The sequence below is a fragment of the Pelophylax lessonae genome (assembly GCF_965119305.1).
Source record: "Pelophylax lessonae genome assembly, chromosome: 4".
Classification (NCBI taxonomy): Eukaryota; Metazoa; Chordata; class Amphibia; order Anura; family Ranidae; genus Pelophylax; species Pelophylax lessonae.
Window position 1 is genome coordinate 176,531,469 of NC_138771.1, and position 14,483 is coordinate 176,545,951.

General features: G+C 39.8%; 1 protein-coding gene across 1 annotated transcript in view; it reads left to right on the forward strand.

Annotated features, from left to right (window-relative positions):
- Window positions 1-712: 712 nt before the first annotated feature.
- The window catches only part of MCM10 (minichromosome maintenance 10 replication initiation factor), a gene marked incomplete at its 5' end in the record, with an annotated part of 49,250 nt that continues 35,479 nt past the window's right edge, over window positions 713-14,483 (forward strand). The window contains 7 exons of the mRNA XM_082253524.1: window positions 713-719; window positions 2,217-2,519; window positions 3,737-3,862; window positions 6,343-6,486; window positions 6,590-6,752; window positions 11,018-11,183; window positions 11,514-11,681. Coding sequence (XP_082109650.1) covers window positions 713-719; window positions 2,217-2,519; window positions 3,737-3,862; window positions 6,343-6,486; window positions 6,590-6,752; window positions 11,018-11,183; window positions 11,514-11,681 — 1,077 coding nt within the window. The remainder of the gene's footprint in view (window positions 720-2,216; window positions 2,520-3,736; window positions 3,863-6,342; window positions 6,487-6,589; window positions 6,753-11,017; window positions 11,184-11,513; window positions 11,682-14,483) is intronic.

The following is a 14,483-nucleotide window of genomic DNA, read 5'->3' on the forward strand; positions in this document are numbered from 1 at the left end:
TTTCCATCCGTCCAGATTTCAGCACAGGATCGGATGCGGATGGCAGCGGGTGTCAGCGGAGGTGTCTCTGCTGACACCTGCTGCCCCATAGAGCTGCATGGAGGATCCGATCAGATCCGCCTAAAAAACTGACAGGCGGATCTGATCGGACCGCCCGTGTGAAAGAGCCCTTACTCAACCTTAGAAGCCTATTGCTATAGTGACCACACAAGAGAACAATTGGGAAATGAACTGAACATCGTTGAACTATAAAGCCCCGTACACACACACAGATTGTTGGCCAACTTTTGTCCAGTGTTGTTTGTTGGTTGAAATGTGCTCTAGACTTGCACTGGACTTTTGTATGGGGCTTTACAGGGAGTGCCTGAACAAAGTTCTTCCTAGAAGGTCCACCAGATATTTTAGAGCCTCACACATGTAAGCGTTTCTCAGAATTCCATCTCAGGACATTTCTATATTCAATGTTTTGGGATGTTGCTCTTTTATACGTGTATTTTTTATTTATGTTGTAATAAAGCTTTATGATTTTAGAATATTTTGCTTCTTGTGCCAATAAAATCCACCGGTTTTATTCCAGTTGATTTTGACGGTGAAGGTCCTTCATATTGAATCTTTAATAATATGCTGGATTACTGCATGCCGAATACTAATTTTGTTGTACCCTTTTTTATATTTAGGTATCACATTTGGGGGAGGCCCTGCCTTTAAAGTAATGGAAGGTGAGCTATCTTTTAAGCTCCTTTTTTTTTTTTTTTTTTTTTTTTTTTCCAAGAACAAAATCTTGCCTAGCTAATTCAGAAGTTGCAAAGGAGTGGTGGGTAAAACACCTCTGGACAACATATAACTTTAAAGGTGGCCATACACGCACAGAATTTCGGCCGAAAATTGTATGGTAAAATTGAAATGAAAATAATATTCTGACTCGTATTGCGCATGTTATCGAACGATCATTATGATCATGAAAATGATTATGTTAAAGAGTTTATTCTGTCAGTTAGTGGCCAATTCGCTTTCGACAGACGAATAATCGTTCAGTCTGCAAACGGCCGAAATTCTGTGCGTGTATGGCCAGCATAAGGTTCATGCATCCCTTGTGTTTTTAAAACCCAAGTTTGTGAAGTAGCATGGCATCTGCGCTTCCTTGTTTTTGTTAACTAGTATATATTGTACAAGGTAAATTAAAAAAACAGATATTTTGTTTTTACCATATCTCTTCCACTTATGTATGGCCAAAGCTTTTTTTAGTTATGTCTTTTTAGGTCAAAGGAGTATATTTACTAATGGCCGCTTTCAGGGGACAGTGCAGAGCCGCACCGTTTTCAGGAAGGATCCCAACAATATTGTAGATTGGGGGAATCCCTCCCGAGGAGCTATTTTTTTCTCCTGTGGGGAGGGGATTGCACGAGAAGCTGTCCCTGCTGGGAGAGCAGAGTGATTACAAAAGTATGACATGCTGGTTGTACCCAAGTCAATCTATGGATCAACTTTGGTACAATCATCCTGCCCATAGATGGATCTAAACTTGGCTGAACCAGCTGAGATTTGAACAATCTAAGGCCAACTTTACGATTAGTCACATGTTTCTGAAGGGACTATTTTAGATCGATCTTTATTTTTATACTTGAGTAGAATTCACACGATTCTTATCTCATCTATTCAGACAATTATGTGGGGTACTACACTTTTTTGATGCAATTTCTGAGCTTTCATGCCAAAAGTTTTTTAATTTTAAGTGACCACAGTTTCTATTCATGTCTTTGCTGCACAGTAGAGGAAAACTGAAAATCTATGATGACACAGTACCGCACTCATGTATGGTTAGTTGTGTGCCCAACTACAGCTGATAATTACCTTAGTAAACTCAATTAGGAATACACTACAATGGGTTCTACACTCAATCTATAACTGTTGTGTCTTTGTAGTAAATGATTTCTCCACATTGTAAATACTAAGTTGACATTCAATCTGCCATTTCTTGTACATGCGCAAATATTTTAGATTGACTGGCACCTTTACATCCAGAAATGTAGGCAGCTTGATGTAGTAAATCTGTGCCATTATGCTTTTCAATTTGTCAAAAAATTTTCATGTCTTTTGCTACATGTTCAGAGATGATTTTGCCTTGGAACAAATATCTTTAAACAAATATTCTCTATTTTAAACGATATAATGTTCTCAGTAGCAATCCTATTAATGTTCTCTCTACATCTCACTAGATAACGCTGACTTGGAGCTTTTGACTTCCTTGCTGGAGGAAAATGAAGCAGCTGAAAGCAGTGGTTCACACTTTTCTGATGCTTCAAATGAGCCAGACGCATATAATGAACTGTTTGATGGCGATGAAGAAGGGTCTTACCATGAAAGTGACAGTGCAGGTGAAGAGCAGGACTCTCAGGTGAAAGAAGATTTTAATACACTGTTTGGTGATATTGAAGATCTTGAAGATGATAAACCTGCTCTTCCAAACAATACGCAATCCCCTTCACCCACTCAGGAAAAATCTAAAAAGGAACTGGAAGGTAGGTTTTGCTTATTTCTAGAAGTGGAATTGTGTAAGAGGGAGCTGTATTTCTTGCATGTACATATCACGCCAAAATGGGCCCAAATTCTAGCACGTGCAGCTGCAGTGTAGTAATTATGTAATATGCCCTTAGTCTTGCTTTTTTTTATCTAGCAGGGTATTATGACTTAGACGATATGCAGTCTTTTCTTCTTGCTGTAAATAGGCTTTTATAATCCGTGCTCAATTGAAAAAAACTCAGCATATTTACTAAGAGAAATTGTCTTCCAACTGCGTGAGCCGCACTGCACATTGTGAATGGTCCTGCGGTCTTCTGGGACCTATGATGTGTCCCAGAAGGCTGCGGGGGAAGAAGAGGAGACCGAACTTCCTTCCTGATTGTCGTGGTGTCGCGTGATCTAAACAAGAGGGGGAGTGGGTACCTGTCAAAATCGGGTAGAGAGGAGGAGGAAGAGCAGAACTTCCCATTTTGGGTGAAGTTCCATTTTAAATAGGCAAATATATTCAAAAGTTGCTTACAGTTTCACTACACTCTACTAATACCCTAATATTTTTAGCTTTTCGGGAGGGACTTCAGTTAGGCTTTAAAGCCAAATTATTATTATTATTGCTTTTTTTTTACTTTAATGTATTCCCTGCTGAAGGGTAAAAAGTGTTATATAGCTTTGTCCTCCGCCCCCCCCCCCCTCCAAAATACTTACCTGAGTCCTCAATCGATCCAGCGCTGTGCACAGCTGGATCTCTTATCTCTTCTCCCCTCTCTTCCTCTTCACATAGTAACTCGGGCATCAGCTGGAGCCATTCGCTTCTGCTGCAGTCAAATACTGTAAGGGGAAAGCAGGGACAGGGCCAAGCCACACCGTGTGTGTCTATGGAGCATAGCTCCATAGACACCGCTCAGGAGCGAGCATGCTCATGTGTCCCATAGCAAGCAGCCTGCTATGGGGTCACACGGAGAAGAGAAGGAGCCAAGATCACTGGCAGGGGACCCCAGAAGAGGAGGTACAGGGTCACTCTGTGCAGTACTATTGCAAAGAGCAAGTGAGTATAACATGTTTGTTGTATTGAAAAAGCCTTTAGTATCACTTTAATTTATTAAAGATGAAAGCTTTTGAAACATCAGGTTTCTTTGTGCCTTAAACATGGATCCCTGTGCACCAATTAGCGCATGATGCATTTTTTGATGGTGGTAGTGACATACTATTCTCTGTTAAGAGGAGCTACAGAAGATGCAGGAGCAAATGAGAAGGCTACAGGAACAGCTTCAGCATACTGAGATCGCTCAGTCACCAAGTGCTGCATTGCCTCGGAAATCACCAGCCAACAACATGAGGATAAGAGGTGATTTGTGTAGTTTCATTTGATTGTGTAATTATTCATATTTATTGCTGGGTTTTGGTCTTCTATCTTGTATACCGCTTCCCAACTTGTAGAAAAACATCTGTCCAATATTCACATCCTTCTGGAATGGGCACGTTCCAGTTCAAAAACATATGTGAGACAGGTTTACACTTATGCACAAATACACATTCTGAGTTTTCAGCAGAACTCTCATCCATATTGTGTCTTCTGTGCCTTTAAAATAATGGGATTTACATGATAATAGGCACAGTTCTCAAGCTTTGCAAAAGCATACGGATGTTTGTGTTCAGCCATGTGACTTATTTTCAATGTCGTTGGGCTCAAATGATGGCTATAACTTCATAAAAATAGGGATCCTTGTTCTAGTGGTTTTAGGCCTCTTACACACGATACTCCTGTTTGAGCATCTCCTTTTGGCCTCTTGCACACAATACTGCTGTTTGAGCATCTACTATTTCCAGACTTTTTTTTTTTTGTATGTATTTGCGCGTATTCGTGCATATTTGCCTGCATTGAGGCTTAAATTACTGACCAAAAATGCTGATTTTTCTATTTTGTTCTTACTGAAGAATGCACAGCACTTGTTTACGCGCCTATGTGCACAGGCACATTACAATTAATGGTCTGTATTTTAGCTCAGAAAAAAAAAAAAAAGCTGTACTGAGCTTTTTCATGCTGCGAGATGCTCAAACTGGAGTATCCTGTGCAAGAGGCCTTAGCATTTGTGGTCTGAGCCTATTGTTTGCAAAGTTCTCCCTAAGAAGGTTTTTTATATTGGGGGAAACAAAATGTAATACCTAGAACACCAGTGGGGCAGCATTTCTATGAATTAAGCTGTAGCATGGATCATATGAAATGATTCCTGCTAAATTCCATTAAAGTTTGATGCACTAAAACCTACTCAAGTTATGAAAGTGAATCTCTAACAGCTTTGGAAATTATTATAACTCCTGTCAGGTTTTTAAAATGTCCATTGTTCCATTTAGAAGATGTTCCTTCACTTAATGTGTTTGTGATCAAATTGTCACTATGGCAAAAAGTCAGGAGAAATCTCTGATGGGGACAAAGCAATAATAACCTTAAAAAAATAAGTTCTAATTAAACCCCCCTCCCTCTTCTTTCCTGAAAACCTGCCCTGTTCTTTCATCTTGCCTTCATGCATGCATGCATGGTCTGAACCAAATTGGATTTTGGTGTAAGGCCATCAATGAGTTTACTGCAGTGTTTCTCAACTCCAGTCCTCAGGGCACACTAACAGGCCAGGTTTGCAAGAAAACTCATCACAGGTGATATCATTTGCTGCTCAGTGATTGCAGTAGTCTAGTCTGCATCTCTCCAAGATAATACTTAAAATCTGGCTTGTTAGTGTGCCCTGAAGACTGGAGTTGAGAAACCCTGGTTTACAGAACGCAGAAGCGTTAAAGTCAGTTGAGTCAAAGCCACTAATGTGTGAGACTGAGGCTGAAGCAATTCTCCTTAAGTACTGTATAACAAGTAATTGTGATTTCATTTTGGTCAGTGTTTAACTGGTTGCCGACCGCCCGCCGCAGTTATACGGCGGCAGTAAGCCGCTCCCAGGCTCTCGTACACGTGGTTAGGGGGCGAGCGCACGCTACCGCCAGCACGCTACTGCCCCCACTCGTCAGCGGGGAAGCTAATGCACGGGGCAGGCGGCTCCGATTGCCGCCTGACACCTGCGATCGTTCCCCGCTGAGAGAGGACGACAGTCAGCCCTTCTATATAGGATCACATGTCTCTATGGTCATTTCAGAAGCCACGTGCCACCCCACCCCACAGTTAGAATCACTCCCCTAAGCTCACATTTAACCCCTTGATCACCCATAATGTTAACCCCTTCCCTTCCAGTGTCATTATTACAGCAACTGCATATTTTTAGCACTGATTACTGTAGTAATGCCACTGGTCCCCCCAAAAGTGTCAAAAATGTCAGTCAGGAGTCTGATCTGTCCGCCGCAATGTCGCAGTCCTGCAAAAAACGCAGATTGCTGCCATTACTTGCTTAAAAAAAAAAAACCTTTAAAAATAACATACATCTTTCCCGTAGTTAGTAGACGCGATAACTTTTGCGCAAACCAATCAAAATACAGTTATTGCGATTTTTGAATGTCATATACGGTAGCAGAAAGTGAAAAAATTGCTTTTTTTTTTTTCAAATTTGTCGCTCTTTTGTTTATAGCGCAAAAAATAAAAATCGCAGAGGTGATCAAATAGCACCAAAATAAAGCTCTATTTGTGGGGAACAAAGGACATCAATTTTATTTGGGTACAGTGTCGCACGACCGCGCAATTGTCCGTTAAAGTAACGCAGTGCCGAATCGCAAAATAGGGCCTGGTCAGGAAGGGGGCAAATCCTTCCGGTCTTAAAGTGGTTAACTTAGATTTTGATACTTGTATTTATCACATTTTCACCTGAAATGTTTCTTGCTCTCTGTTTGTAGCACCAAAATCACAATGCAGTCCTTTAAAGGAAAGGAATTTTAAACCTATGCTAGAGTCCAGTACCTTTGCCGATCAACTTGTCAGTCCATCTACCTCAACTATGAAACAGCAGGATACTGCTAAAAGAAAGCTTCCAATGTCTGGTAAGAACAATTCATAGTTCTACATTGAATTGTGTCTCTCTTCCCTGAATTCATATTTTTGCGCTAATGCATTTTTTTTTTTTTTTTTTTTTTCGTACTGCAGAGAATAATAGCCCACCACAGAAGAAAATTCCAAATCTATCTCGGGCTGGAAAACCTGTTGATAAACCTAGCCCTGCAACCGTAGCCTCATCCCAGCCTGCACCAAGCAAACCCTCTTCCAGCCAACAGTTGTCTGTTGAAAAATTCTCTGGACTTCGACTCAGGTATAATAAGTACGGCTATGGGATAATGTTTTTGATTTGTTTTTTCTCTACCATTAATTTCTCTCCTTTAAATTGGAGAAATACAACATCCTCCTTTATGGTAAATTATCTTCCTACTTAAGCATTTATGACATGACATAGTTCACTGTATATGAAGAGCTTGCATTCCTGGCCATGTTCAGATGACTAGACCCATTAGCAAACCTTTATGTGACCAATACCAACTGTATTCATTAAAATTAAAGCCTGCTTACCTTCTGCTTGTACACAAATTAAAAATTCACTCCCCTGGCCATCTCTCGCCTCAACTACTGGAACTCCCTTCTCATTAGCTTACCTTTTACATAGGCTTATGTGAATGCTGCTTCCAGACTCCTCCATCTTACCAACCTCTCTGTGTGTCTGCTACCCCTCTCTGCCAATCCCTCGATTGGCTGCAACACACCCAACTAATTAAATTCAAAATACTAACAACCACTTACAAAGTCATGCGCAACTCAGCCCCCAGCTATATCTCTAACCTAGTCTCAAAATACCAACCTAATTGTTCTTTGTTCCTCCTAAGACCTTCTGCTCTCTAGCTCCCTCGTCAGCTCCTCCCATGCTCACCTCCTTGACTTTTCCAGAGCCTATCTCATATGGAACTCCCTACTTAAATCTGTCTGATTATCTCCTACTCTGTTTTTTTTGCTTTTAGACGATCCCTAAAAACCCTTCTCTTCAGAGAGGCCTTATCTGCCCACCCCTGACAACTGTACTTTTATTTTCTCCCCCCCCCCCCCCCCCCACACACAATTATTACCTTTTTGGTATTACTTGACCTAGGGCTTGACACATTTTCTTGAAATCTAGGAGCCAGCTTAAAAAGTTAGGAGCCATTTTTTTTTTTCTGAATTGTATTGTAACTGTACTGATTGCCCTTATGTTGTAAAGCGCTGGGCAAACTTTTGGCGCTATACAAAACCGGTTTAATAACGGTGTACATTTTAGCACTTTATTAATTTTAAAAAGCTGCAGAAAATGGTGAAATGGGAATGCTGTCTTAAAGTATAGTATGGGAGGGTTATATATGTTTTTTTTTTTTTTTCTCAATACAAAAACATTATTTAAAAAAAAAAAAAAAAAAAAACGATACAAATCACAAGTATCCAAGTACTCCCCCCCCCCCCCCCCCCCCTCCTCTTCTACTCCGGTCTCTCTCTCTCTCTTTCTTTCTCGCTTTCGCTTTCTCTTTCTTGCGTTCTCTTTCTTTTTCCTCCTACTCAATACATTATTTCCACATATTTGCTGTTTTTCTTAAAATCTCCAGCAAATGTTTATATCCCATCCTCTTTCCTGCCACATAGATACTCCTTGTTAATGTTATATATGTATTCCACTCTTTTGAACCATTCCTTTTTATTGAAGGTCTTTTTGAAATCACTCCTTTTTGCCCGTTTAATAAATGCGGTACTACTATACTCCAATATTTTGTAATTTTATTGGTACTATGAAATGGACAGCACCAAGGGTAGTCTGGTATCTCTCTAAACCTGTAATCTCCATAATATAGTGCTCCACTTCTTGCCAATACTCTCGTATTTTAAGGCATTCTCAACATAAATGGGTCATAGTCCTTTTCCTGGTACATAAAAGATAAAAAATGTATTCACAGTTCAGAGACGCCCAATGTCCTCACTGAAGAAGTGCTGCAGCCATATACACAGTGGAATCTTTTAACTACATCACCCTAGACATTGACATTATGGCATATATACCCACTCTGTTTGCGCTAAGGGATTTTATATTGCTTTCCTGTTGCCTCTCCAGCACATGATTTCTCTGGTTGGTATTTTTATGCTCTCTCTGGTGTTGTATACCATCTTGACATGCATTTGTAGTTTTCTTTTAATTGTATTTGTCTACCGCCAAGCTATGTATTGCTCTCAGTATTTTACCTATTTGTCGTTCCTCTAATCAAGTGCCCAGTTCCCTTTCCTATTTTCCAATAAATAGAAGTATGTTTGGCTCTGCCAACCCCGTCAGTATTTTATAGATCTGAGCAATAAAATGTTTCACAATCACCTGTGAGTTAAAGCTGTTCCATTGGATTTAAATTCTCTTCAGATCTCATTTGGATGTGGTAGGGTTGATACAAAATGCTTAAGCTGTAAATACCTCCATTCATTCAGTGTCCTCTGCTCTTCCTTATATTTTAATTCCTAGTATGGGTAAATCCTTTCTTTAATTATCTTTCAACTGTGTTCTTCATCCATTCCACAAAATGTGCTCCATTACCCGGTGGAAGAAAAATAGGGAATTCTATTCCCATTTTCTTTGTAAATTTTATCCCATATCTTAAACACATTTTTAGTCCATGTGTATCTTCATCCAGTACTCTATACCTCTGTGGAATCCAAATATTGTTAAAGGCACTTTTTATGTACACTCGCTAGTATGGACACATTGGTGTCTATAGGAAACTTCGGTCAGCTTGACATGGCACTGCTCCCAATTTTTAACATTGGCTTCTATGTGAAATCTTGGTCAGCTTGATATGGCACTGCTCCCGAACAATAAGTGACAGGGACACCAAATTTGGGGAGCTCAGAGAGGGGACCCAGATCTACAAAATATAATACAAAGGTCAGCCAGCTTGCCTAGTTAATCTACCATGTCGTAGTCCTGACGCCAATGTTAGAAAGGAAGCAGTGCCATATCAAGCTTATCAAGATTTCCCCTAGAGCTAGTGTATTTACATACATTGAGAGGTAAAAAAAATGTATTGCTTCACTTTATAAGTACATTTTCCTTTTACATACATGCTCTGGTCCCATTGTGTATTTCAAAGTGTGGTATGCCTGTACTTAATGTGTTCTCTATCTTCACCCACCTTTTATCACTTTTGGGAAGGTTATAACTTCCTCCTCCCTTCTCCACCAGGGACACAAGAACTAGTGTTTCCGTTACATGATTTGTTTACTATTTGGGGTTTGGGATTTTCGGTCACTCTTAGTAACAGTAAACAGGACAAATAGGGTAAATCTCCCTAACTAACACACAGACAGCAATAAAAAATTTCCGGTTTTCAAATTACTTTCCACTCTATCCAAAATAAAAAATTCCCCTTTAGTTCTACTTTAACCACTTAAGCCCCGGAAGATTTTACCCCCATTCCGACCAGGGGGTATTTTGCGATTCGGCACTGCGTGACTTTAACGGAGAATTGCGCGGTCGTGCGACGCTGTACCTAAACGAATTTGGCGTCCTTTTTTTCCCACAAACAGAGCTTTCTTTTGGCGGTATTTGATCACCTGTGCGATTTTTTGATCACGCGCTATAAACAAAAAAAGAGCGTCCATTTTGCAAAAATAGCAATATTTTTCCCTTTTTTTTATATAAAATTCCCCCAAAAAAAAATGTAAAAATCAAAATTTTTTAAAATTTTCGGCCAATTTGTTTTATGCTACCTATGTTTGGTAAAAAAAATCGCAAAAAGCGTATTTTGATTGGTTTGCGCAAAAGTTATTGCGTTTACTAACAAAGGGAAATATTTTTGTCATTTTTGTTGTTTTTTTTTTTTAACGCGTAATGGCGGCGATCTGCGATTTTTTTTTTGCGGTACTGCGACATTGCGGCGGACAGATCGGACCCTTGACTGACATTTCTGACACTTTTGGGGTTACCAGTGACATTTCTACAGTAATCAGTGCTATACATATGCACTGTTACTGTAAAAATACACTGGTAGTGAAGGGGTTAACTTTATTTGAGAGGGAGGGGCTGTGTGTGTCCCTAGGGGCGTGATTCTAACTGTGATTGGCTGGGGCTTCAGCTGTATGCAGAGTGATCAACGGATCTACATAGTAGATCCATGTGATCAGCTCTCATACAGCGAGGAGAATGACAGGCAGCTTGTTTACACAAGCTGCCTGACTTTCTCCCTCTCCCCCGCCGATCGCAGAGTGGCCGGCGGCGATCGGGTCCGCCGGTCACACGCGCGGGGGGGTCCGTGACCACTCGGGAGCGGGAGCGCGCCTCCGGGGGCGCGCGCTCGCTCCCTAGACCCTCACAAGCTAGTGACGTAGCCCTACGTCACTTTGCCTGTGAGGGGCTGACCGCCGACGTAGATAGTCGTGCGGCGGTCGGCAAGTGGTTAAACATGTTATTCTTGGATTTACTGAGCACCTATTAAGACAAATTCTAACGTGTACAGTTTTTTTGTTTTTTTTCTTCTTCTACTTAAGTTGTTATGTTCATGTCATTTCTATTTTACACAAAATTAGGAAACCCCGGGTGTCGTCTTTAGAAATGGAGAGGAAAATGAGTGGACGAAAGCTGATCAGGCTCTTCCAATTACAGAACAAAATTGCAACAGAAAAGTTGGAGGACCAAGACTGGGTTACATTTGGTGTAATTGTCAAGAAGGTTACTCCTCAGAGCTCTAATAATGTAAGCGAACTGTTAGCTAAAACTACAAGCATTTTTCTATTCTTGGGTCTGTTTGTCTAGGATTGAGTTTGTGGTGCCCAGTTCTTTGCACCGTTATGCTGTAAAGGTATTTTCATACTGCTATAGATGTGGGGGATTTTTAATTAAAACTTAATCTTGTTGTATTTTACCTTCATATCCCTAACCTACTTATTGTAAACAGTTGATGTGTTAAAAGGCCTTCTGCTTACTTGGCTATTAGCTGTAATCCGTCAAATTATTCCCCTAAGATTATGCAATTAATTTTTTTAAATTAACATATATTGGATTTTTTTTTTTCGTACTTTACAGGGCAAAACGTTTAGTATTTGGAGGCTGAATGACTTAAAAAATTTAGATACATGTGTATCCCTGTTCTTGTTTGGTGATGTACACAAAGAGCACTGGAAAACAGATCAGGGAGTGGCCATTGGTATTTTAAATGCTAATCCCATGAAACCAAAAGACGGCTCAGAAGAGGTATGTTGTATCAAACTTTAAAAACAAATTAGTATATTCAACCACTAACCTTCTTTGCCCCATAGTAATTTTCACTGTGTTGACTAGTGGGAGATAGAGGTATGTATGTATGTATGTATGTATGTATGTATGTATATATATATATATATATATATATATATATATATATATATATATATATATATATATATATATATACATACATACATGTGTGTGTACGCACACACACACCCACAAAAGTGAGTACACCCCTCACATTTTTGTACAGATTTCATTTATCTTTTCATGCGATAACACTGCATAAATGACACTTGGCTACAATGTAAAGTAGTGAGTGTACAGAATGTTTAGCAGTGTAAATTTGCTTCCAGTGACCAGTATAAGAGTGAGAGCGATAACCCCAAATGTAACACACCTGCTTCCCATTCACACCTGAGACCTTGTAACACTAAGGAGTCGCATGACACCAGGGAGAGAAAAAGGTTAATTGAGCCCAATTTGGACATTTTCACTTAGGGGTGTACTCACTTTTGTTGTCAGCGGTTTAGACATTAATGGCTGTCTGTTGAGTTATTTGGGGGGGACAGCAAATTGACACTGTTATACAAGCTGTACACTCACTACTTTACATTGTAGCAAAGTGTCATTTCTTCGGTGTTGTCACATGAAAAGATATAATAAAATATTTATAAAAAATGTGAGGCATGTACTCACTTTTGTGAGACACTGTGTATGTATATGTATTATGTGTGTGTGTGTATATGTGTATATATATATATATATATATATTATACATTGCTCAAAAAAATTAAAGAAACACTTTGAAAACACATCAGATCTCAATGGGGAAAAATATCATGCTGGATATTTATACTGATATGGACTGGATAATGTTAGGAATGAAAGGATGCCACATTGTTTGATGGAAATAAAAAACTTTCAACTTGCAGAGGGCTGAATTCAAAGACACCCCAAAAATCAAAGTGAAAAAAAATAATGCTTCAGGCTAGTTCGTTATGCTGAAATTTAATTGCAGCAACTCAAATATAGTGGGTATGGCCCCCACGTGCTTGTATGCATGCCTGACAATGTGTCCTGGGGTATTTCCTCCCATATCTGGACCAGGGCATCACTGAGCTCATGAACAGACTGAGGTGCAACCTGGCAGCATCAGATGGACCAAAAGATAATGTCACAGAGGTGTTCTATTGGATTTAGGTCAGGCAAGCATGGGGGCCATTCAATGGTATTAATTCCTTCATCCTCCAGGAACTGGCTGCATACTCTCGCCACATGAGGCCGGACATTGTCATGCACCAAGTGAAACCCAGGACCCACTGCACCAGCGTAGGGTCTGACAATGGGTCCAAGGATTTCATCCAGATTCCTAATGGCAGTCAGGGTGCCATTGTCTAGCCTGTAGAGGTCTGTGCTTCCCTCCATGGATATGCCTCCCCAGACCTTTACTGACCCACCACCAAATTGGTCATGCTGAGGGATGTTACAGGCAGCATAATGTTTTCCATGGCTTCTGCTGACCCTTTCAGGTCTGTCACGTGCTCAGGGTGAACCTGCTCTCATCTGTAAAAGCACAGAGTGCCAGTGGTGGACCTGCCAATTCTGGTGTTTAATGGCAAATAGAAAAAAAAGATGATAGGATGCGCTAGCCAATTAGATTGCTGCACTTAGAACTACCTGAATGACGGGAAAACATGTGTTGATGAGTGATGCTGTGTAACCATGCAAAGAGCAAAAAAAGTGAAACCATTTCATATAACCATAATAAAATCCAGATTCCCATGTGAAAAGAAAAAAACAGTCCCAAACATGTGAATAACTGCAAGCGTGCTGTTCAAAAAAACTCCTCCAAGTGCTCTGTGAACCACATTCGTGCTGATTAGTAAGTAATGGCCACTTGCCAAATACTAGCCGTTCTCTGCTCAATCACAGCTGTCAAAAAAAAAAGAAGAAAAAAAGAGCCCTGGCAAATGTTTATTAACATTGTTAAGGCTGCTAAGATCACTATAAACAAAATGCTTTACAATGTATCTTTTCATTCTTTTAGATCAAAGGAATAAACTTCTGTCTGTAAGGGAGGGCAGTTTACCCTCTTAAAGACCCAGTCTTTTTCTGACAATTGCTGCTTACTGCTAAGTTAAAATCAGTAATTTTTGCTAGAAAATTACTTAGAACCCCCAAACATATATATATATGAGATAGAGATAGATAGATATAATTTTTTTAGCAGAGACCCTAGAGAATAAAATGGCGATCATTGCAATCTTTCATGTCACACTGTATTTGCGCAGAAGTCTTTCAGACGCAGTTTTTTGGGGGGAAAAAATAAACTTTAACGAATTAAAAAAAACTAAACTTTAAAGTTAACTCAATTTTTTTGTATAATGTAAAAGATGATGTTACGCCGAGAATCGTGATTTTTATTCTAAGCAAAAAAATTGTGATTCTCATTTTGGCCAGAATCGTGCAGCTTTAGCTGTGCCTCACTACAGCAAGCTCAATTAATGGATGGCTCTCTTTTTCCCCTTTTTTATAAGTGGTCACATTCCCTCTGCATAGAAAGCGCTTTCTAATCAGCACAGGAGTGGTTCACAGAGCACTTGGAGGAGTTTTTTGAACAGCACGCTTGCAGTTCTTCACATGTTTGGGGCTGTTTTTTTTTTTCTTTTCACTATTTACACATGGGACTCTTCCTTAAGGACTTTACTATGATTATATGAAATTTTTCACTTTTTTTTGCTCTGTGCATAGTTACACAGTATCACTTTGTGTTATTGATCCAAC